General features: G+C 43.9%; 3 protein-coding genes across 3 annotated transcripts; 2 read left to right on the top strand and 1 right to left on the bottom strand.

Moving 5' to 3' along the window:
- Nucleotides 1-3483: 3483 nt before the first annotated feature.
- Nucleotides 3484-11922, bottom strand: LOC105914514. The gene is made up of 7 exons (XM_022824598.1): nucleotides 11640-11922; nucleotides 11440-11545; nucleotides 6767-6894; nucleotides 5490-6677; nucleotides 5324-5392; nucleotides 3931-5033; nucleotides 3484-3831 (listed from the first exon to the last, which is right to left on the bottom strand). The coding sequence occupies exons 4-7, from the start codon at nucleotides 5596-5598 to the stop codon at nucleotides 3616-3618; spliced, it is 1497 nt and encodes a 498-aa protein (XP_022680333.1). The 5' UTR covers nucleotides 5599-6677; nucleotides 6767-6894; nucleotides 11440-11545; nucleotides 11640-11922; the 3' UTR covers nucleotides 3484-3615.
- On the top strand, nucleotides 6905-11177 carry LOC101759100 (transcription factor EAT1). Its single transcript, XM_004953480.3, has 3 exons — nucleotides 6905-9400; nucleotides 10345-10764; nucleotides 10875-11177. Exons 1-3 carry the CDS (start codon nucleotides 8444-8446, stop codon nucleotides 10968-10970), a joined length of 1473 nt encoding a protein of 490 aa, XP_004953537.2. The 5' UTR covers nucleotides 6905-8443; the 3' UTR covers nucleotides 10971-11177.
- A 2296-nt stretch (nucleotides 11923-14218) lies between the features above and the next one.
- LOC101759778 (uncharacterized protein At1g51745) lies at nucleotides 14219-20984 on the top strand. The gene is made up of 4 exons (XM_004953481.3): nucleotides 14219-14944; nucleotides 16751-16980; nucleotides 17093-17773; nucleotides 18983-20984. The coding sequence occupies exons 1-4, from the start codon at nucleotides 14730-14732 to the stop codon at nucleotides 20329-20331; spliced, it is 2475 nt and encodes an 824-aa protein (XP_004953538.1). The 5' UTR covers nucleotides 14219-14729; the 3' UTR covers nucleotides 20332-20984.
- Nucleotides 20985-21415: the final 431 nt, after the last annotated feature.

Genomic DNA, 21415 nt, shown 5'->3' with positions numbered 1-21415 from the left:
TCAGCCCCGAACCTTTCGGCGCCCCCAGATCCATGCGGGCCGTTTGCTTGTTTTGCATCCAACTCGCAAATCCGGTACGGCTCCGGCTGCTGCTGCTGCTGCAGAGGAGCGAGTAGCGCTGAGCAATTATTCACTGCAACGAAGAGAGATTAGGAGGGATGGGACGTACCGAAACTGCAAGGGTGTGTTTGGTTTTGGAACGATGTGGGTCGGATCGGAGCCAACCCACTTTTGTGGGTTGGAGTAAACCCAACTCGTGTTTGGATGAAAAAGATGGAGAGGGATGGATTGAACCCAGTCTTTAGTTTGGTTGAGGAGGTTGAGAGGGTTGGGATGGATGTCCTTTTAACACCGTTAGTTATGGGCCCCACCTATCAGCCGTGAGGCCCACCTGTCAGCCTCTTCTTCCTTTTCCCCTCCCTTCCATCTTCCTTCCTCCTCTCTCCTTCCCGGCCACCGGCGCGCCGGCCCCCGCCGGCGGCTCCCTGCACCGCCGGCCCCCACCTCCCCTGCGCCGCCTCCTCCTCGGACCGGCTACCCCCGCGCCGCCCCTTCGCGGCCCCCGCTCCCCGCGCCGCCCCTTCGCCGCCCCCGCTCCCCACGCCGCGCTGGCCATCCTCCCTCTCCTGCGCCGGCCGCGCGCCGCTCATCCCTCCCTCCTCCTGCGCCGGCCGCCGGCCACTGCCCCTCCCTCCCTCTCCCCAGCCGGCCTCCGCACGCCGCCCCTGCCTCCGCCCGGCGACGCCCCTGCCTCCACCCGTGTGCCGTCCTGCTCCCCCGCCCGGCGATGCCAGCTCCTCCCCGCCACCACCGCCTCTTCCCCGCCCGGCGATGCCGGCTCCTCCCCGCGCACCGGCGGCGACCGAGGGAGGCGCGCGGGCGAGCGCGAGACGGAGCCGCATGGCATCCATCTGGGTCCGTGCGGTCCGTCCATTTTGGAGGAATCCGCTCGACCCGGATCAAGTGGGAATATTCCCATCTGGGTTGAACCCGTTCCACATCGTTTTTCAACCAAACGTGGGATGAAAGAGGTCGAACCCGTTCCGACCCAGTCCAATCCAGTAACCAAACACACCCCAAAGGGACGGTGCAGGGCAGCGCAGCTGCGTCAAATCAGTCACACCACCCGGCGGCCGCGGCCGCGCGGCCTGCTCCCACCGCCACACGCAAACTCCTCTTGCCTTCCCGATGCGAGCTCTCCCTCTCTCCACGCCGCATCGACCGTGCGAGGAAAAGAAAGGAAACCACACCCTACAGATGCGGCGTCCCATAGACTTGCGGGGAGCCGACAGAGGAGACGGCGTGCTCTCTGACTGTGGGTGGCCGGCGGAGCCCTGCCATCCATGGGCATATATGGGCGCGGACGCAACCAACGGACGGCTCTGATCTCCCCAGTCCCCACCGGGATCGGAAGACCACGCAGCGTCATCTTTGTCAGTCTGGCGCCAGGAGAATTTACTACGCGCCGTCCGAGCACAAGCAGCACGGTACACGTGCCTCGCTGCCTTCCACACGCGGTGGCTCGCCGTCTACTCGGGTGAAACTTGACCGGGGTTAACATGGGGCAAGCACGGCCGCGCGAGGGAGCTGGTGGCGATGACGCGATCGATGTTAGTGGTTTTAAATTATGCACAAACAGAGACCAGATCTTCGAGGGGGTGGGGGTGGGGGTGTGTGTAAAGGGAGAAAGGTTAAGCAGAGAAGCGCGGATAGTCCGTTTGCACTAACCTGCGGTGAAATCGGCCACCGGTGGCGACGGATCTGGAGGTGGCTTCATGGACTCATGGTGGGAGGAAGAAGGAAGAGATAGCGTGGGCGTTAGGAAGAATGGAGGGGAGGGCCAAGGCAGTTTCTTAATTTATTTGGGTCCCATGTTGGGAGAAAGATCTTGTTTCAGTGTTACGTCACGACGTTTTCTTCCTCCTCTAAACGCAGTAGACACATGGAGCAGTTGATTCGCTGCTTTCCACACGAGGTGCGCGTGCGCTGGATCACTCTACCCACGACGGCGAGCTGCAGCCTGCAGCACGAGTGGAGTGGCCATGACCGTCTCGCGCGCGGTGCGGCAGTGAAATCCAAGAACGACCGTGTCAAAGCCAAAGCGTCTCCAATCGGCTGTGACAACGATTTACACCCTCCAGTACAAAATAAATGTTCTTCTAACCTTCAAATTTTATCATACAAAGATTGGTCTTTTACTAGATCTTAGTGAACCTCATCTGAGTAAAGCAAACGCTCACAATAATAAAATAAAATATATTGAGAAGTACATCGAGCCAATCAAATAATCAATTACAATCCGCATGCATTTATTTGGATCCGGAAAAACAAATAAACAGCTCAGCTTTCAATCACAATTTGTAGGATAACATGCTCATTTCTCACCAGTAAATTTGCTGAAAGACTACCTGTTTTGGACGGAGTTAGGTACGTGCTATTTGGGCATCGATTCCTGCACCCTGCCTCTCCTTCCACGGTTTCACCTGGCGCGCGAAACACACGTGAGCTTGTTGGAGATACATACTCCCTCCGTACTTAAAAAAGTCGACGTTCTGGGCCTTTGGCCCGTTTTTACAAAACTTGACGTTGTGCCATGGCAGGGTGAACTTTGGACTGGATTGCACCTAGCCAACGCCGCCCGTTCGCTTCGATTGCCCGTCCGCCCATCCGCCCGTCTTCACTCCCCATTAATTGCGTCGCCTCGATTCACGCTGGCAGCTGCCTTCAGCACGCTCGCCACTCCTTCATTTGCCTCAGCACGATCTCCCACAGCATGCTCGCTCCTTCATCTTCCTCTCCACACTCAACTCGCTATTAGAGTTCGTTGCTGTTCCTTGCCGCCACGAATGGATCACTCGCGCCGCACGCTCGCCATGACGCTCGCCACACGCTCGCCGGAAGCGCGCCGCGCGCTCGCCGCTTGCTCGCCTGTACGCTCGTCGCAGGGCGCTCGCCGCGTGCTCGCTGCTCGCCGCGCGCTCGCCGCTCGCCGCGCGCTCGCCGTCGCGGCCTCGTCGGAGTCCGTTGCGGAGGAGGTGCTCGCCGTCGCGGCCTTGTCGGTGTTCGCGGACGTCGAAGAGGTGCCGGACTCCGTCGAGCAGGTCGCGGCCTCGTCGGTGTTCGCGGACTCGGATGAGACGTTCGTGGACGTCGAAGAGGTGCCGGACTCCGTCGAGCAGGTCGCGGCCTCTGTCGACATGGTTGCAGACTCAGTCGACATGGTGCCCGACTCCGTCGAGCCTGACTCCGTCGAGTCTCTATGCCCTCGCTGTGGCACGTTCCACGCTGGCGGTGTCTTCGGAGAAGCTTGCTACCAAGCTCGCCGGAACGCACGCAGGTGTGGCCGTTGTGGACTTCTACACGAAGATTACGATATGCCAGTAAAGTGGTTCCATCTAATGGACAAATTCGATTGCGAGTTCTATATTCCTGATGTGGCCAAACTTGAAATGGATGGTACTAGAATCAAGTTGACTGATGACGTTTTGAAGAAGGTGGAAGAGCATATTAAGAAGCAGCAAACAAAGAGCACTAAGGTACAGTACAGCATCTCTCAATTTGGCCATTGCAAACCTAAGATACACTCATCTAATAATTTGCATAAACTTGCATCTTCTAATTTGTTACAGGAAGACTAGCAAGTGATTCGGCTAGCAATGAAGCTTCACAAGGGATTTGCAATGGCAGCCTCTTTTCCCTCTCTAGTGCTTGTTTGTTCATGTGACGAATCTTGATTTTGTTGCAACCTTTTACCTTCATTGCTTCCTTCAAAACAGTTTGTAGTGTGACAAAGATCCTATTTGCTTTCTTTGGACAGTACTCCAAAAATGCCTACAAAAAACAGATTGTAGTGAGTAGAGTACTTTAGTTGTTCAAGATCAATTTAGTTGTTCAAGATAAATTTAATCAATCGAATGGATGATCATTTACCTCTTGCACGGCTGGAATTAGATCTTTAATTGTTTTAGCATCTTTCTTGTATTGAATGGCTTGAATAGCTCGAAAAAACCCCAAATCTAGAATGTTAAAATCTGGAGAATTGGGTGGTTGACATATAAGTCTAATGTCAAACCCATCTTGCTTTGCAACCGCACAAAAATGAGGATCATCAACTTTTAAATGAGATGGAGCATTATCTTGTTGAATGAATATTGGCTTGTTGACATCTTCTCTTGGCCACTTTGCTCTAATTGCGGGCAACACTCTATTTATCATGAAATCTCTTATCACATCCCTTGTGATTGATTGAATTGGTTTGATTACTTCCTCTCCACGAAGACGGTTGTGGCTTCCTCTAATAGCTTGTTCAAAATTGACTAGTGGAAAGCAACCTATTTTGCCATCAAACACACATACTCCATTTCTAAATCGTGGCCGAGCACATACACATAAGAACATGATCCTAGGGATGTAGTTCTTGTTCTTGCAAAGGCGGTGTGGTTCATCTTCCTCGGGTAGCAAGTAGTACCTCTCTGATTTTTGAGTGAGGTAGAACCACTTCTCATCAATAAACACAAAGTCAAACAAATCCTTGAACTTTGGATCATCAAGCAAACCTTGATCAATCATGTCAATGCACCACTTCAACCTAGTCTTCTTGTTATCATCAGTGAGGTAAGGTTTGATGCTACTAGAGTGGCGTCTAATGAAACCCCTTTTCAAATACCTTTGTATCCTAGATTTGCTAATACCAAGTTTACTAGACACATCTTCTATGGTCATCCTTTGCTTGAGAGGAATATCCCGCAACTTTTCCAAATCTAGAGGGATTGCTTTGCGGCCACTTCTACCTTTCTTTAGATTAGGAACCACGACCGGAATGTTTTGAGAAAGTTTGTTTTTACCTTGCCTCCATATGCGCTGAACTGATCTAATTTTTACTCCAAATTGGTTAGATACAATTGTTGTATCATGGTTGCCTAGTTTCCCATTTTTGCTTCTCATCAACAATGCTTGATACACTTGTTGTCTAACACGATCAGAATAGTCATTCTTCGGTTGGTGTAGTGGAACGGGAGCATCACCATCTTGTTCTAGCAAAACGAAAAAACAAGCTTTTTAATAGTGCAAAGTAGTCACGGCATGATGTAGTTAAAGGAAAAAACCAATCATTTTAATAATGATAATAACAAGCTTATTTACAGTCCAAAGTAGTCACGACATGATGTAATTATAGGGGGAAAAAACAATCATTTGCATGGGTTGCTGTTCATATAAATGAGAAAGGTTGCCGTGTAGGCACGGCATGACTAGTAAAAAAACAGCTCCAAATTAGGCACGACATGACTAGTAAAACAAAAAAACCAAAGTGAGAGGACTGTACCAGTGAGGTTTTGTACGTAATCAAAGTCAACAGCTCCAAATTCATCTAATGGTAAGTTCAAATCTATTCCTGTTGAAAAGGAAAGACCGCACTTAGAAAGGAAAATAATTTGCATGGGGTGCATTTCATATAAATGAGAAAGAACAAACTGAGAAAGACACATTACCGTGGTTCTCATCTTCCAAAACTGGCTCGTTGAGATCGATGGGAAGGTTGCCGTCATCATCTTCTTCCAAACGAACGTTTAGATCAAAGGCAGGGAAAAAAGCACTCATTGCTCGGTTAAGTGGACAGAGAAGATGGCAAGAATAGATGGTTGAGAAAGAAGGAAAGAGAGACGTTTAAGCAAGCAAGCAAATGGCGTGGAGAAGAGAGAAAGCAAGTTGCCGCATAAATAAGCCAGTGGCGTGGAGTACAGGCAGCTCAAACGTCGGTCTTCTTATTCCAAACGAGCACGAACCATCAGCTATCCGAGCGCGCAGGCAACAAACGAAAATGAAACAAGTGCCAAACGAAAATAAAACAATTGCCCCGCGCGCATGCAAGACTGCTGTCCGCGCCACGCAGGGCGAACAGTGCCATGCAGCGGACCATCGCCATGCAAAATGAAGTGGGCAACAAAAAAGGTGGGAATGCAGTCGCCGAGCAAAACTGCTGTCCGCGCGCGCCACGCAGGGCGAACAGTGCCATGCAGCGGACCATCGCCATGCAAAATGAAGTGGGCAACAAAAAAGGTGGGAATGCAGTCGCCGAGCAAAACTGCTGTCCGCGCGCGCCACGCAGGGCGAACAGTGCCATGCAGCGGACCATCGCCATGCAAAATGAAGTGGGCAACAAAAAAGGTGGGGCAGCCGGGATTCGAACCTGGGGCGCAGCAATGCAGGCTCCGCGCACTAGCCAGTTGAGCTGGTTAACTTTCTCGTACAGAGAGCAAGTGCAACCATATTTATTAGAGGCAAATAAGGAAAACTAACCCCTAATTAATCACTCCTTGGTTACCACAATCCTGTCCTAAACGTCAGGTTTTTTGGGTATGGAGGGAGTAGGCAATACTCTTATATTTGAAGGGAAAAAAAAACTTATGCTATGTCCATGTACAATTTCAAAGCCCTGTATTCGAAAACAAGTTGCTGACACCAAATTCCAGGCAAATCTTGGTCATTTTTATTCATAAGAAATTCTGTCAGACGGGGAAATGTGATGCCAAATAATACTGGCAGGAGCTCACGCACAAAATTCAGGCTGTTTGAAATAATAAGTTCACTTAAAAAATGAGTTCTGTTAAAAACTTGGCGTGGCCCTTGAACTCTCCAAAATCAATGTACCCAACCATCCATCCATTCAGTTACTCCACCTGATCCAAACAGAAAACACTGTCAGAAAAGGGGATCGACCACTTTAAGACTTTGGTACTGACAGCGAGAGACGACTAATTCAGCTTACCACATCTTGCAATCACCTCCCGAGTTGGCACAAGGTGTTAATAGCTGCTTCACATCTCACTAGTTTCAACTTCCAGCTTGATTCACAGATGCTTGTGTCCTATTGTTCAGTCTTATTGTAATACAGTTCTGCAAAAGAATAAAAAATGCTAGTTTAGTAAACCAACCGTAGTTACGTATTCATTGCCAAGCATTTTTCACATCTCCAAGAAAGTGACGTCCAGAATCAGCATTCTAGCTGTCTAATCCATGTTCCGCCTTTGTTACAACATGCAGTTTATCATGGCTAGCACCCATGAACAGATTCAAAGATGGTTGTAACATCCATCACCAAAGGTACAAAGCTAAGCGCAGATACAAGCATGGCAGATGAGGTCCATTACTCTACTCCTGTTTTCTGAAAGGTAGCCCTTCCCGCTTGATTAGGTTCTATGCACTGATGTAAGCTTATCACTACCTTTGCCATTGTCGGTTGTTTCAGGTAGTTGGACTCGTCCTTGTAGTATCTGAAAGCACACTACAGCATAATGTTCATAAAATGCGGAAGAATGGAGAAGGCATGACTTGCATTTCCCAACTTCCTATGGCATGAGTAACAGCAAAGATGCCCAGTTCAAAGAGTGTGAGTTTTCTGTCCTTCCCATGGCCATTCTTAATGATAATGATCTGAAGCCCTTCACTTTGAACTCTTAGAATGTTCAAGAGAAACTTTCAGGAAATGATTGGTGTTGATATCGACATATTCTGTTATTTGTTCATCAATTTTACGTGACAACCAAATTTCCGTCCTAGCGCCTCCACATGCTAATTACATTTTGCCTATTACTATGACCTTGTGTATGTATATATATAATTGGCAGGACGCTACTTCATAAAGATGGTTTTCAGCAACTAATCTCTGAACACTGTTTCCTCCATCTGATCTCTCAAAATAATCTTTGGTATTATTCTCCTCTCTTTACTTTCAGTTTTAGTGCTACTGGCAGGATGCAAATGCTAGATTGAATCTGTCTGTTTCTTTATACCAACCTGAAGAAACAGTGTGTGAATCTAAAGAATGGAAATGTTTTGCTTACATCATAAGTATTGTCTTTGAGCATCAAAAACACCACCTTTTCAACTATTGGACTTGTAGTGCTTTGTTTAGGAGATGGAATTGCAAGAAGGTAAAGGGCACTTTGGTCATTGTCTATACTTACACTAGTTGTTCTGCTGATTAATGTTGAGCTTGGTAGTTGAAGCACAAACTAGCAAGAAGCATATTTTTAGGAGTAGGGAGCAAATAAAGACTCAAGGGAGTTTGTTGGGTCTCAAGGAAGCAAAAAGGCTTCCTGTCTCATCCAATGTGCTAATAAAACTTCCCCACACGGAAAAGAGAGAGAAACAGATTGCCTAGCTTAAACCTCACGTATTCTCTTCCCCTCAAACAATCAACCAACTAGGCCAGCTGCAATCCTCTCTGCCTAATCCAGTCTATCACTGTTTCATACAGGTTGAGCCTTCTTTGTCCTGAATACATGCGATGCACCCCTTTTTTTGTCCATTTCAGATTGAAACAAATTCACTTCCAGCATGATACTGCTATATTTGTTAATCAGTTTCATCTTTTGCATCTGTTTCTTTTTTTTTTTTGCTACTCTAGAATCTAGATGCTTATGTGGTGCTCACTAGTTCCTATATGCTGTCCTTTTTTAGATATTCAAAGAAGGTAGCTGGAGCCAATATGATTGCTGGAGGAGGTTATTTTGATGGTTCCCATGATCATATTCTCATGGAAGGATCAATGATACATGATTCTTCCCAATCCTCCATCTATGACAATACAAATGCCGAACAGCAGAACTTCATCGGACTTGCCCCCTTTTCCATAGAAGACCACTCCAGTCCAGCCAACCTTACCTCTGAGCCTGCAAGGGTGATTGACCATATTCAACACCAACTTGGGATTGGCGAGGAGCAGGACCACAGTAGCCACATGATACAAGAAGTGCCTCCAGTAGAAACTGCAAATTTGGTTCCTGCTATCTATGGTGTCCAAGATCATATCATCAGCCACCAGATAGGAGAAGGTCCACATAACATAACTGTGGAACAACAGATCCTGGACTATGATGCTGCTTCATATCAAAATGGCGCTTATGCAGCTGGACATGATCTTCTAAATTCTCTACATATCCAAAGGTGCAGTTTGACTCCTGAATTTCCTTCAACAGAACATTTCTTTGGTGGTCCAGAGCAGAACACGGTCAATCATTTGGACATGAACAATGACCTTCCAGGAGCAGCAATTCATGAAAGTGGAATAATGTTCAGCGATTCAACTCTACCATCAAGTTACCATGCTACTCAATCTCATATGTTGAAGGATCTCTATCATTCACTGCCACAAAACTACGGGTTATTTACCAGTGATGACGAGAGAGATGGAATGATTGGGATACCAGGGGTCTCAGGAAATACTTTCCAGGAGATAGATGGGAGGCAGTTCGAAAATTCAATACTGGGGAGTAGAAGACAGAAAGGTGGGTTAGGCAAGGGCAAGGGGAAAGCTAACTTCGCAACTGAAAGAGAGAGGAGGGAGCAGCTAAATGTGAAGTATGGGGCTTTAAGATCACTGTTCCCAAACCCTACTAAGGTTTGTCTAAATCATCTTTCCACGTACAAATTTCTTAATTGTTTCTCACATTACAGAAAACTCATTTTGGAAGTCACATGGATTTTCTAGAATTTTTGGTACGTTCTATTGGTTCAGGGTATAGTGAAATTTCTGCATATATCCATCCAGATTTTTTCCCTAGAAAAACAAACTCAAACAAACATGCATGGTAAAAAAACTTTATTAAAGATGTTTTCATCATTAGCAAACTACTCCTATAGAGCCCTACTCTTTGTGCGCACACCACCTGATATAGGTTTATCAAGAAACAAAGCTAAGCGTGTCAAGAAACAAAGCTAAGTGGTATTAGTTCTTCAAGTATGTTGAGGAAGGTAGATCATGGAATTTATGTTGGGCAATTATTCAAGTGTTTTGCATGTATTAAGTGGCCCGATTCAAGTAAATTGACTTCTTAAATATAAACATCCAACAAAATAGAATGCAATTCTACAGTTAGCGCACATATGAGTAATTTCCATTGCAGGAAACTTAAGACTAATTATGACACACAACAAAATGTTGTTTTTCTTCGCTAAGGGGTTGTTAGGATAGTTAGTTTTAGGAAAACCAGTTTCCATTAGATTAGCTTTTCTGCTAACAGCCAAAAACGTTATCTGTTTAGTGAGCATAAAACTAGGATAGCAATAACCAGTTTCCTATAAACGTGAAACAGTGAGTTTTATGAAAAAGGACTCTGCATTGTTTTTTCTCAAAATAGAACACCATATGAATAATACTCATTTTTTTTACCAGACAGGATTTTCTATAACCATGATCTTAAAACTGATTCTCTGGAAACTAATCATGAAACACATTTTACTTAAACTGGGCTCTAAACTCTTCATCCAAACAACCACTAAATTTACATTTCTTATATTCCTAGTGAATGAGATGCTATAAATTGTTGCAAAATTATTCTCCAGAATGACAGGGCCTCTATAGTTGGAGATGCCATTGAATACATCAATGAGCTTAATAGAACACTGAAACAATTGAGGATCCTAATGGAAAAGAAGAGGAACAGCACTGATAGGAGGAAGAAGCTTAAGTTGGATGATGAGGCAGCTGATGATGGGGAAAGCTCTTCAATGCAGCCAGTAAGTGATGACCAAAACAATCAGATGAATGGGCCTATAAGGAGCTCCTGGGTTCAAAGGAGGTCCAAGGAGTGCGATGTTGATGTCCGCATAGTTGATGATGAAATAAACATCAAATTCACTGAGAAGAAGAGGGCCAACTCTTTGCTTTGTGCTGCAAAGGTTCTAGAGGAGTTCCATCTTGAGCTCATCCATGTTGTCGGGGGAATTATAGGAGATCATCATATATTCATGTTTAATACAAAGGTAAACAATAAATTTCTTTACTGAAAGTTGGTTCCTGATCCTTTTCGATGTTCTCATGGCATAAACATTAATTATATTACTTCATAAGTTCAGATCTTGATACTGTGCAGATACCTAAGGGCTCCTCAGTGTATGTGTGCGCGGTGGCTAAGAAGCTCCTGGAAGCTATCGAGATGAAGAACCAGGCTCTTAATATCTTCAACTAGCCATATCCACTGTAATGTTTATTCAGATGACATACCATGCTGGTCTATTGTTTAGCATCTTACGGTGCTGAGTTATCAGAGAAGACTGCAGGAATTGATAAGACTATGTCGTTAATTCTGCTACAAAACTTTGCTGACAACTAGATCATGCTTAACTTCTATAACTTGAATGGTCATGCTGGAATATGTGATGCTTCTGATTTAGCATTTACCGGAATTGCCACCCAACCTTTATTCTGTTGAATCGTTTTTTTTTCTGAACATACATAGCAAGTCCATCCACTACCCAAATTACATATGTCAGGCTCAGGAGTCCAGTGGAATGCATTGTTTACAATGAAACTGCTATTATATCTCAATTCCATAAAAACCCGGTACGAATTCAATGACATAAGACTTAAGATCCATGTAAATTGACTTAGAGCTGTGATACGAAACTGTTGCAGAAATTGCTGGATGAGATCCTTACCGCATAATGCGCAGAACAACTGGGATGGTTTTCTCCTTCAGTCGCTCAATCCATCACGCTCCCGATGCGGACGACGTCTCAGAGGAGATCGATCTAAACGAAACACCTGAACTCATGGAGGAATCAATCAATCGACCAAACAGTATAGGCAAGATTACAAAAGGAGTGGAACCAATTCAGGCAGCCGCGCCCGTCCGTACCGTCGAAATTGCCGTAGTTGCAGAGGACGAACTGGGGGCAGGAGCGGTAGCTGATCCGAACGCCTATCTTTCCCCTCCGCTCTCGGTACCTGATCCAGCACCTCGCCGGTGCCACCACGCCGCCACAGCCGCACCTCACCGCCCTCGTCATCTGGCATGCTGCGTGGTTCTCATCCCGTTGCCGAGCACGCCCCTCGCCCCCGCCGCTTAGGTCGCCGAGCTACAGCAACCGCCCTGTGGCGACTGTCGAGCGCGCGATCGTTGTGCCATGGTCTCTGCCTGATTCTACAGTGCTTAGCCTCTAGGATATTTCGGTGACTGGTCAAATACGATGTCTTCGAACCAAAATCAATAGAGATGGAAGATTTCAAATATGAAAAAAAAATACTGTGCCATTCTTAATTAAGTATTTGTGAAATCAAATGTCAAAGTCTTTCAAGAAGAATTTGACGAACTTTCTGGTAGAGTGAATATAATTTGCACCATTTTTTAAAAAAAATTCCCACAAGTCTACCGTCTTAGTTTTTTCGTCTTTGCTTGGAATTAACTGGATGGTTTATAATAATAGTAATAAATTGTGAAAATAAGCAACTTAAGTGAAAGATTCATAAGTCAACATACCAGTATACCACATGCGCGAAGCGCATTCGTGGTGTGACAAACTGGGCAAAGTTCAATGTTGATATTAACTAAATCCATGGCTACTATTAGAAGGATAGAAATACATGGCTGCTAGTAGGAGGATAGAACCAGAATCACTCATAGAGTTTCTAACGAAAAGATTGTCCCAACGAAAATTGGCTCGATTTGTGGATAGGATGTAGAGAGCTAGAGATAAGAAAATAATATGAATTTGTATTTTTTTCTAAATTTATTGTATTAAATAATTATATTATTTTTTTATTAGGCGACATGCTCTGTTGGCAGCGAGACGCCCGTGATGAATTCATCAATTTCAAGATTTACTAGTTTCTTCGAAGAGATTTATATGGCTAGTGTGTGTATGGCGTTTATAAAAATAAGCGTGCGTGCGTGTAGGTGGGTGTCTGTGTCTATACTATGTTTTACTAAAAATAGGAGGGAGAGAAAAAATGCGATTTAGAGGGAAGAAAGGTGTAAGCATGACATATATTATTTTAGGAAACTAGTATAATCTTCCTAGCGTATGTTTGAAGTACTATTTTCACTTTACAGATGCTTTTATACGGTGACTCTTTACAATCAGTGTTAAATTTTGTAAGCTACTTTTCGCGGGGAAAAAGCAAGCTACTCCAATTCATATCATGTAACCTTTCAAAACATAGAATTCATGTGGGCTTCTCATTGTCAAATTTAATTGGCTTGTTTCAGGGGGCAAACCAATATGGTACAAAGTAACATGAGTTGGAGGAGGTACACGAGTGATAATGGATACAGTGGCTAACAGTCAAAATCCTCTCGTATCTTTCTATCAACACATTTAGTACTGCATTTGGCATTGATTTTCTTCCTCAAAATCCACAATGAACAAAACCTGATGATCCGAAGTATAATACCACTAGACAGCCAAATGATGCTAGGCTATTGGCTATAGTAAAGTCAATATTTTGTGGTGGGCAGATCTAACGCTAATACCTATGTGCCATCGATGCACTTTATGTACACAACCAATAGATCAAAGAACATAGGCGTATTCCTTCCGTCCCAAATTACTATTCATTTTGAATTTTCTAAATACTTAATAAAAATTATGTATTTAGAAAAGTTAAAACGAATAGTAATTTGAGACGGAAGAAGTATTAGCAACGCTGTCCTATATTCGTACAAGTCAAGGTTTTTAATAGCGAGCTATGCCACTTAGCGGCACCCTCTTTAGAAGCTATAAAAAAGCGGAATATAAAGGTAGCTAATTCATTTAGCGGTTTGGTAAAAACCATAAAAATATTAATTAATTATACACAGATATGAAAACTATGGAAATTTCATGAACACAAATACACATCTTAGAGTCCTCCGAGTACAAGACTCCATGCTATTAATTCACCGTTTTCAATCAATCAACGTACTCAAGTCAACCATTTAACGAGCTCAACCTTGAATCAAAGTTGAGCTGTTGATTGTTGAATGCTTATGAATATGAATGAAGTAAAAAAAAAGTACAGAGAGGCAAAAAGATTCCAATGACCTGGGGGAAGGAACGAAAATTTGTCTCGATCAGCAATATCATAGCAGCATGTTCGAGAAAAACGCTATAGGGATTTTTTGAAATAAATAGAGGGATCTTTTTTAGAAAATACATCATCATCCATCAACGAATACGTGGTCACGTACGATTGCATCCTACTCGTACGCGTGTACCACCAGTCCAGCTTGGAAACGGGAAAAAACAAAGCCGTGACGCCTCCCCTCACGTCGTCACCCCACGTGGGCTGTCTACCCCCTTCCCCCGTCGAGCGCCGGTGGTTACGGGCGAGCCCGCCCCGGCTCGGCCCACACGTTTCCCTCCGGGCTCGCGCCGGCCCGTCGGTTACCTTTCCATTTCCCTCCGCGCCGGTTGCCTCCCTGGCACAGTGGCAGCATTTGCCTCGCTCCCCCCCACCCTCTTTTTCTCTCTCCCACGCGGACCGGACGACCCGAAGTCCCGAAACCAGGAGCCAAACTGCCCCGAAAGAAAAGAAAACCTTTTTATTACACACTTTTTTCTTCACAAAAAGAGAGGGAAATAATATTCCGGGGGCCGCCCGCGCCGGAACCGACCGCTTCACCGGCAGCGAGCCGGAGACCCCGCGGAGCCCCCTACCCCCCGCGCCGGCGGGGGCGGAGGGAGAAGGAGGAGCAGTACAAGGAGAAAGGGGGCTCTGGGAGCCCCGGAGAAGAAGAAGAAGAAGCTTCTAGAAGCTGCCTGAGGCGAGAGAGCCAGAGCGCGCGCCGCGGCCAGCGCGATCTCGGCCGGACAAGTCGCGCGGGGACGGCGCCGGGGAGGGTGCGCCTCTGGACGCCGGCACCCTCCGGGAGTTGAATGGTTGCCAGATCTCGAGGGGGAGGGGAGCTTCTCGAAGCGGGGTGAGGCGGGCGGGGCCGGCCGGCGGTTAGGGTTTGGTGGGAGGCGGGATGGTGGGGAGCTCGGTGGAGGGAGGAGCGGACGGGGATGGGGGCTGCTGCGGCGTCGGGGACACCTCGCCGGGGACCATCGTGTGGGTGCGCCGGAGGAACGGGTCATGGTGGCCTGGCAGGATCCTGGGCCCCGAGGAGCTCCCGCCGTCGCAGATCATGTCGCCGAGGTCGGGCACGCCGGTCAAGCTCCTCGGCCGGGAGGACGCAAGCGTGTAAGCTTCCTCTCCCTTGTTTGCCTTAAGTTTTTTTTAACCCAGAGTCTGTGCTACATTTACATTTTAGACTACCTGTTATTTCTGATCCAGTTGGGATGCTGAATTATTTCTTTGAACGAACTTGGGTGCCTGAGAGAATAGGTGTGCACCAGGACATATGATCTTCCTTGCTTGTAGTCAAGTTCATTGCTAGTTTCTTTCTTGTGTACCTTATTGTTACAAAATTTAGAGCTGTTGTCATAGGACACTGAGTGAGTCCATTTCCTTTCTAAGGTTCAATCTGCTAATTGTCATTTTTTTCCCCTGTCTTGGTCTCTTGGAAAACCTTCCTGGGCGACTTCATGGTATTTTTTGGTTGGGGATATGTAGTGGAAACAATTTGATTTATGAAAGTTTAAGAAGTGGGAAATAATAGCAAATTCAGGATATGCAGTGGGAACAATAGGATATGTATGGAATTGCGGTTGCTCTGTACCCCATGCTTTCTGAAGAACCTGAAATTCCTGGGCATATGTATTATACGGTTGTGATAACATCTATGATCACAGGGTGTAGATATTATGTTGCACAAAGAGTTGTTTCCTTGTGGAATTGAAACAGGTTGTATATAAGATTACAATCCTTACACTTGCTATGTATCGGTGAGTAGACATATCTATTGTGCAATAATATTCTAAGATGCTAAATTTGTTGGTAGATATGGTTTAATGCTTTTCCATGTTAGTTTCCGTATTTTGTTTTGTGAGACAGTACAGATAAAAAAATAGAGTAGGTTGCTTTTGATATCCTGAATGGATAAGCAGTTTGAGGAAGAATAAAAGACATTCACACTCACTAGTTCGAGGAAGGCACCATTCATGATTCGGCTCTTGTGTGGATCCTCTCGTGTGATTTCCTTTGGAATATACGGCAGACATGGTACTGATATAACGCATTTTAAAAAATATCAAATTATAGAATTATTATTCTGTGAGGTGTTGAGGTGTTAATGATTCAAGACTCAAGAGGTTACTATGTATCCTTGATTATACTTATTCTTCCCTTTTTCTTACTTTATTATTACCTCTTATGTTATACTGTCAAAACTTCCTCTCCGCCTCTCCACTTGATCTGTTTTCTTCAATGCTTGTCAGCTAATTTTAAGCATATCCTTTTTAAGACTTGTTCCAGTTGTTTTGCTAGTCAATATCCTTGAACAGTAGATGGGCATGTATTTCGCTTCCATTTCCAATTCCATTTCATTTAAAACCATAATAACAACAAAACATTAGCCCCAAGCAAGATGGGCTAGGCTAGGGGGCTGCTTGGTTTCCGCTCAAGGCTCGCCTCATCTTGCTGGTGCAGCAACGATGTGCTTGCCAGGCGAGCAGATTCGGCTCTCTCGCGCTAGCAAGCCAAACCTTGCCACACGAGCCCCAAGAAAATCTCGCTCAAAATCCAAACGCCTCGCCTCGCTTGCTATCCTGGCTTGGCAAGGCAACACTGTGCGTCTGTGCCTGTCAAAGAAACCAAACACGCCCTAGAGATGAAAACCAACAAGGGCACACAAATAATAAAAGATGGTAACAATGTAAAAATTAGCAATATAATACCAGGAATAATAATATTCATTTCTAGGTGATGATTCTGGCACGTGGAACACTAATTTTCACATGCTCCTATGCAAAGATGATTCCTTGGATACTTGCTGCCTCAAGTCCTTTTCTCTGCTGCTAACTACCTGGTGTACTCGTAATTTCTGAAAATTGCTGTTTCTCACATATTCTTCCTTTTGTATTTACTTGTTATCCTTATGTTTCTTAGGGATTGGTACAACCTTGAGAAATCAAAGCGTGTTAAAGCATTTAGGTGTGGGGAGTTTGATGCCTGTATTGAGAAGGCAGAGGCTACTCAAGGGACTCTTGTGAAGAAAAGAGAAAAATATGCACGGAGAGAGGATGCTATTCTTCATGCCCTTGAATTGGAGAGGAAGCAGCTTGCATCAAAGTATCAGACTCAAGGTTTCAAACCTGAACCAACTGGTAACATTTCTGGTAGGTCCTCTAAGATGACAGTAAAATATTCTTGTTTAAGTTATTACTTGTACATTATGCATGGCCTTCAAGTACGCTGCATCTAAAACTCAGCTATCTTCATGAAATGCAGCTTGTACTAAACACCGCAAAGACCTTGGAAGTACTCGCTACAAGAGCAAAAAGAGCAAGAAACGTAAAGATGCATCTGTTCCTCTCGAAGTAAAGAAAGAAGCAGGCCATTGTTTTGTACATGCTGGTTCAAAGAGAAACTTTTCAGAATGTCTTGCTCAAGGAAATGTTGTAAGTAATCACATGGGTGATTTCTCCCATTTGAGATCCTCTCAGGGAGGTTCAACTTTAGAGAGCAAGGAGAGAAGTACAATTGTGAAGAAGAATAGGTCGGATGGAAGTGATTTTGAAGACTCTTTTGTTTCAAAATCTGATAGGCGTCGACCACTTGCTCATGTTTTGCAGATCAGTGAAAAATCACCTCATCATTTAGAGCAAAATGATGATTATGGGACTTTGTTAATTGGGGAGAATAATGGTCCATCACTTGCCACCTCCAGGGCCAGAAGAAGTAAATATACATATATGGCTAGTGATTCTGGTGAAACTCAGAGTCACAGTGATTTACCTTCTGTACAAATGACTTCTACAGGAGCTGATTTTGAGAATGAAAGCTATCTTCAGCCTGGTTATTTTTCTGAGGAGCAGACTTCTTCTGACTTTGTTGAAAAACAAATAACTGAGTCTTCAGAGAGGGAATGCTCAGAGAGTGAGACTGAAGACGATGCTGAACTTTTGCAAAGTATGTGTATACACCTCACTTTTCTTCTTTCCGATGCTTTCTATGAAGTTTCAACTTGAATTCACGTTACACTGTCAAAAAAATGCTGGGTTATAGCATAGCACTACATACTAAAACATTAGTATTAGTATCACACATACTGCTTTAGTGACACAAATATCATCATAAGGGCTGAAAATTACAATTTCCAGTTGGAATTCATTTTAAACATATCTCCCTTTTTAAATATGGCAAGACAGATGTTTGACTCACCTGGCTGCTGTGGCTTTTGATGGTAGACGTTTCATTTCCCTCGATAAACCACACTTTAAGCTTTTACTTCGCATAAACATGCTTCAGATTGCATTCTCGACTTACCTATATATAGCATGATTGACCGTCATATATATCCCTTTTGACTACTTGAATCATTTGTAAGTATATACATACACAGGACCCCGTTTGACTACTTGTATTATTTATAATACACACACAGGGTTAAGGGTTACGAAGAACTTAATTGCTGTAATTACTTTGTACATGTAGTTGTGATCATTTGTTCAAACCATGGGGAAGGCTGTGTTGGATGATGTTGATGAATAGTTGATTCGTTTTTATGAGGTAAATATGTTAGCAGAGCCGGAACAATTATAGGTATGAGCGATATGATGCCCTCAACATGATGGTTAAAATATTTTTGGGCATGTAAGTTGGAGGAATCAGGAATAGATTAGTCACATTTTATAGTATTGAGACTTCAAAGATGCAATAGTCATTAACTATATTCTGGATCATTAGCGTTTTCGTTAAGTAATTCATCACTTAAAATTATCTGTACTTCTCTGTGTGGGTGTTTCTGAAAATGGTATGTTAGAGGTGAAACAGTAGGTGCAGTTGTATTGCTCCTTACTACTGCATTTTTGGCTTGCATGGTCTTATATCATAATCAGAATATAGCTGAATTAATATAACTTTGTAAAAAAATCATGCAAAACAAGGAACTGGGGCATCCCTGGAGCCTGATTAAATAACGAAAAGGTCGCCAGAAAGCAATAAATAATTACCTGAAATATTTAATGTTACCTTTGTTTAACCTTCTATTTTGCCGCAAGCCCTTTGTTACTGAAATTCATATTATGTTACTAATACAATTTCTTGCATCCTAGTTTTCTGTAGAGGTTTCAATCTTTTCCTTGTTTGTTGACTTTTGATATGGCAATCTTTTGGCAGATGCAACTGTGATTCTGCCTATAGAGTCATGTGCTCCTGATCCTTACTCCATTCCAGTTTCTGACAAGTTCAGGCATGTGGATTATAATGACAATGAGGCCACCTATTGTACTTATATGTCCCAGTTGAATGAATCAGAGGAAGAGGATGGTTCTTCTGAGCTGGGTGTCTCCCAGTGGCATATGAAAGGTAAACGTAACAGCCGCAATGCAGCAAAGAGATTGGTGGATATGACAGATGGAAATACCTGGTTAGATAAATACAATAGTTCATTGAAAGGGTCTTGGCATAAGACAAATGGTGGAAATCCGAGAAAAGAAAGTATGCAAACCTCTTGTGAGCAGTTTATTGGGCAAAGTTTTTACCAAGTCAAGGAGGAGCCCAATTATGATTCTGATGAAACTGATTTATTTGAGGACACAAGCCATTCAGAGGCTAACTTGTACCGTGGTAAAAACTATCATTCATCCTTGAGAGCCACAAGAGATCTTAACCGGGGCTACAGTTACTTTAATGACTACGAAAATGACTCTTCAAATGTTTCTCCCCTAAACAAGGATGCTGATCGAATATATCGTGTTGATCGAAATGTATATTGGGATGGACCTTCATTTTACCAAAGAAAGTTCACTTCACGATTTGGTGGCATGGGACCAATGTTGTTCGATGTTAACCTGAAAGTTCAGGCCAGCTACCAAGGAGAGCATGTCCCTCTTGTCTCCTTAATGAGCAGACTGAATGGCAAAGCAATTGTTGGACACCCTATCCAAATCGAAATACTTGAAGATGGTTCCACAGATCATCTGGTATTCTGTGGTGACAGTAGTCTGCAAGAGAGCACAACTGCTCCACCTGCTTGGCCAACAGGCAGGAGGACTAACATGCAAAGAGTTCCGCGTTCAAATCCATCAGGAGCATTGTTGGATGGCGATAATGATGGTGGCCTTGCTTATTCTGATTGGGAGATGAAACCAACCTTAAGAAAATACTCATCTTCTTCGAATCACCAGGTCAAGGCAAATAAAAAAAGCAGTTCAAATGCTAGGAGGTCGTCATCTAAGTCCCATAAGAAATCATCCAAGAAAACAAACCTCTCAAGCCAGAAAGTTCGAGCCCTGTCTTCCATTTCCACTGGGAAAAAACATCATGGAGAAGGTAGCCAAGCAAAGGCACATTGGCGCAATGACATATTTGGTGGTTTAATCAAATCAGGGGGAGCAGTTCCTCTAGTGACATGTGTTCCAACAAAGGTTGTGTTCACTAGGATATTGGAAGCAGTTGGCAGGCCACCTGTATCTGTTGCTCACCGTGTTAGAATGGCTAGTCCCTCATTGCGAGATCCACCGTAGGCTTCAACTGTAATACTGCATACGGTTGGTGTTGCCAGCCGTAGACCTGCAAGGTACCTGTACATTCCTGTTAATTGAAGAGGCGGACCATTTAATCATCTGGTAACACCTGTGAAGAGTCAGATTGATATGGTTGCTTCATGATAACTTGGAACAGCTGATCTCTTATTACTGTATTAGCAGTGGTGACAACATGTAAAGATCAATAACGCCTGTGTATTTCTGACTGGAGACTGAAATCATGAATGCTTCACAGCAGTCGAGCAGCTGAGCCATTGATTCCATGAGAGGAAGGGGCATTCTTTGGTGTAACTAGCATTTGGTGACAATGTCTTTTGGTTTCTTCACAGCTGTCTCCTGTAAAGTCTAACTTCAGCATTTTAGGTGTCTATTTAGGTAAAACATTTGCATCATCATATCATATATATAGTCTATAGGCCATAGGTTTCCTGATGTCGTGTATAATGCCTCAATTATATCCTGATCTGTCTGTTATTTGTTGTCGAGAAGTAGTTGATTCAACTGTATGTTTAGAAGCATGTGTGTAGTCAATGTAATATATCGGGCAATTACTCAAAAATCCAAATGATGTAACAATCTAGCTGTCCATGTGAAATTTCCTCCATAATCAACAAAAGATTATTCCATACTTCCTTACTGTCGTGTTGATATGAACTACTCCCTCCCTCCGTCCTCGTTTTGGCTTTTTTAATTTATAAATTTTGTTATGGCTTTTTTAATTTATAAATTTTGTTATATATTTAGATACATCCTAGGTCTACGTGTATAATAATATCTATGAATCTGGAAAAACTAAAATGATCTATAATTATAATTTGAGATGGAGGGAGTACGAAGCAACTGTACCTATTATTCACCGGTATGTATATTATATTAATGGAAATGTTGACGAAGTGAAATGATATTTAAGTTTCGACCACATTACTTCGCGGTTGCTTCAGGAAGATATTCAGCAAAATCAGCTTATGAAGCTCTATTCATTGGTGTCACTCAATTCAGACCTTATGAAATGATTTGGAAGAGATAGGCACTAGGCAAAGTGAAAATTTTTCATGTGGCTAGT

Source organism: Setaria italica, chromosome I, assembly GCF_000263155.2.
Source record: "Setaria italica strain Yugu1 chromosome I, Setaria_italica_v2.0, whole genome shotgun sequence".
Classification (NCBI taxonomy): domain Eukaryota; kingdom Viridiplantae; phylum Streptophyta; class Magnoliopsida; order Poales; family Poaceae; genus Setaria; species Setaria italica.
The sequence above is the reverse complement of the archived record's forward strand: the minus strand, read 5'-3'. Positions and strand labels throughout refer to the sequence as shown.

What these genes read in the sequence shown, in the direction of transcription:
- LOC105914514 (XM_022824598.1), bottom strand. Translation starts at nt 5,598, where the DNA reads ATGAGTGCTTTTTTCCCTGCCTTTGATCTAAACGTTCGTTTGGAAGAA. An exon ending in TTACGTACAAAACCTCACTG is followed by an intron (nt 5,034 to 5,323) that starts GTACAGTCCTCT and finishes TCGTTTTGCTAG; the next exon opens with AACAAGATGGTGATGCTCCC. An exon ending in TAATTCCAGCCGTGCAAGAG is followed by an intron (nt 3,832 to 3,930) that starts GTAAATGATCAT and finishes TGTTTTTTGTAG; the next exon opens with GCATTTTTGGAGTACTGTCC.
- LOC101759100 (XM_004953480.3), top strand. Translation starts at nt 8,444, where the DNA reads ATGCTGTCCTTTTTTAGATATTCAAAGAAGGTAGCTGGAGCCAATATG. An exon ending in TGTTCCCAAACCCTACTAAG is followed by an intron (nt 9,401 to 10,344) that starts GTTTGTCTAAAT and finishes ATTATTCTCCAG; the next exon opens with AATGACAGGGCCTCTATAGT. An exon ending in TATTCATGTTTAATACAAAG is followed by an intron (nt 10,765 to 10,874) that starts GTAAACAATAAA and finishes GATACTGTGCAG; the next exon opens with ATACCTAAGGGCTCCTCAGT.
- LOC101759778 (XM_004953481.3), top strand. Translation starts at nt 14,730, where the DNA reads ATGGTGGGGAGCTCGGTGGAGGGAGGAGCGGACGGGGATGGGGGCTGC. An exon ending in GGCCGGGAGGACGCAAGCGT is followed by an intron (nt 14,945 to 16,750) that starts GTAAGCTTCCTC and finishes TATGTTTCTTAG; the next exon opens with GGATTGGTACAACCTTGAGA. An exon ending in ACCAACTGGTAACATTTCTG is followed by an intron (nt 16,981 to 17,092) that starts GTAGGTCCTCTA and finishes CATGAAATGCAG; the next exon opens with CTTGTACTAAACACCGCAAA.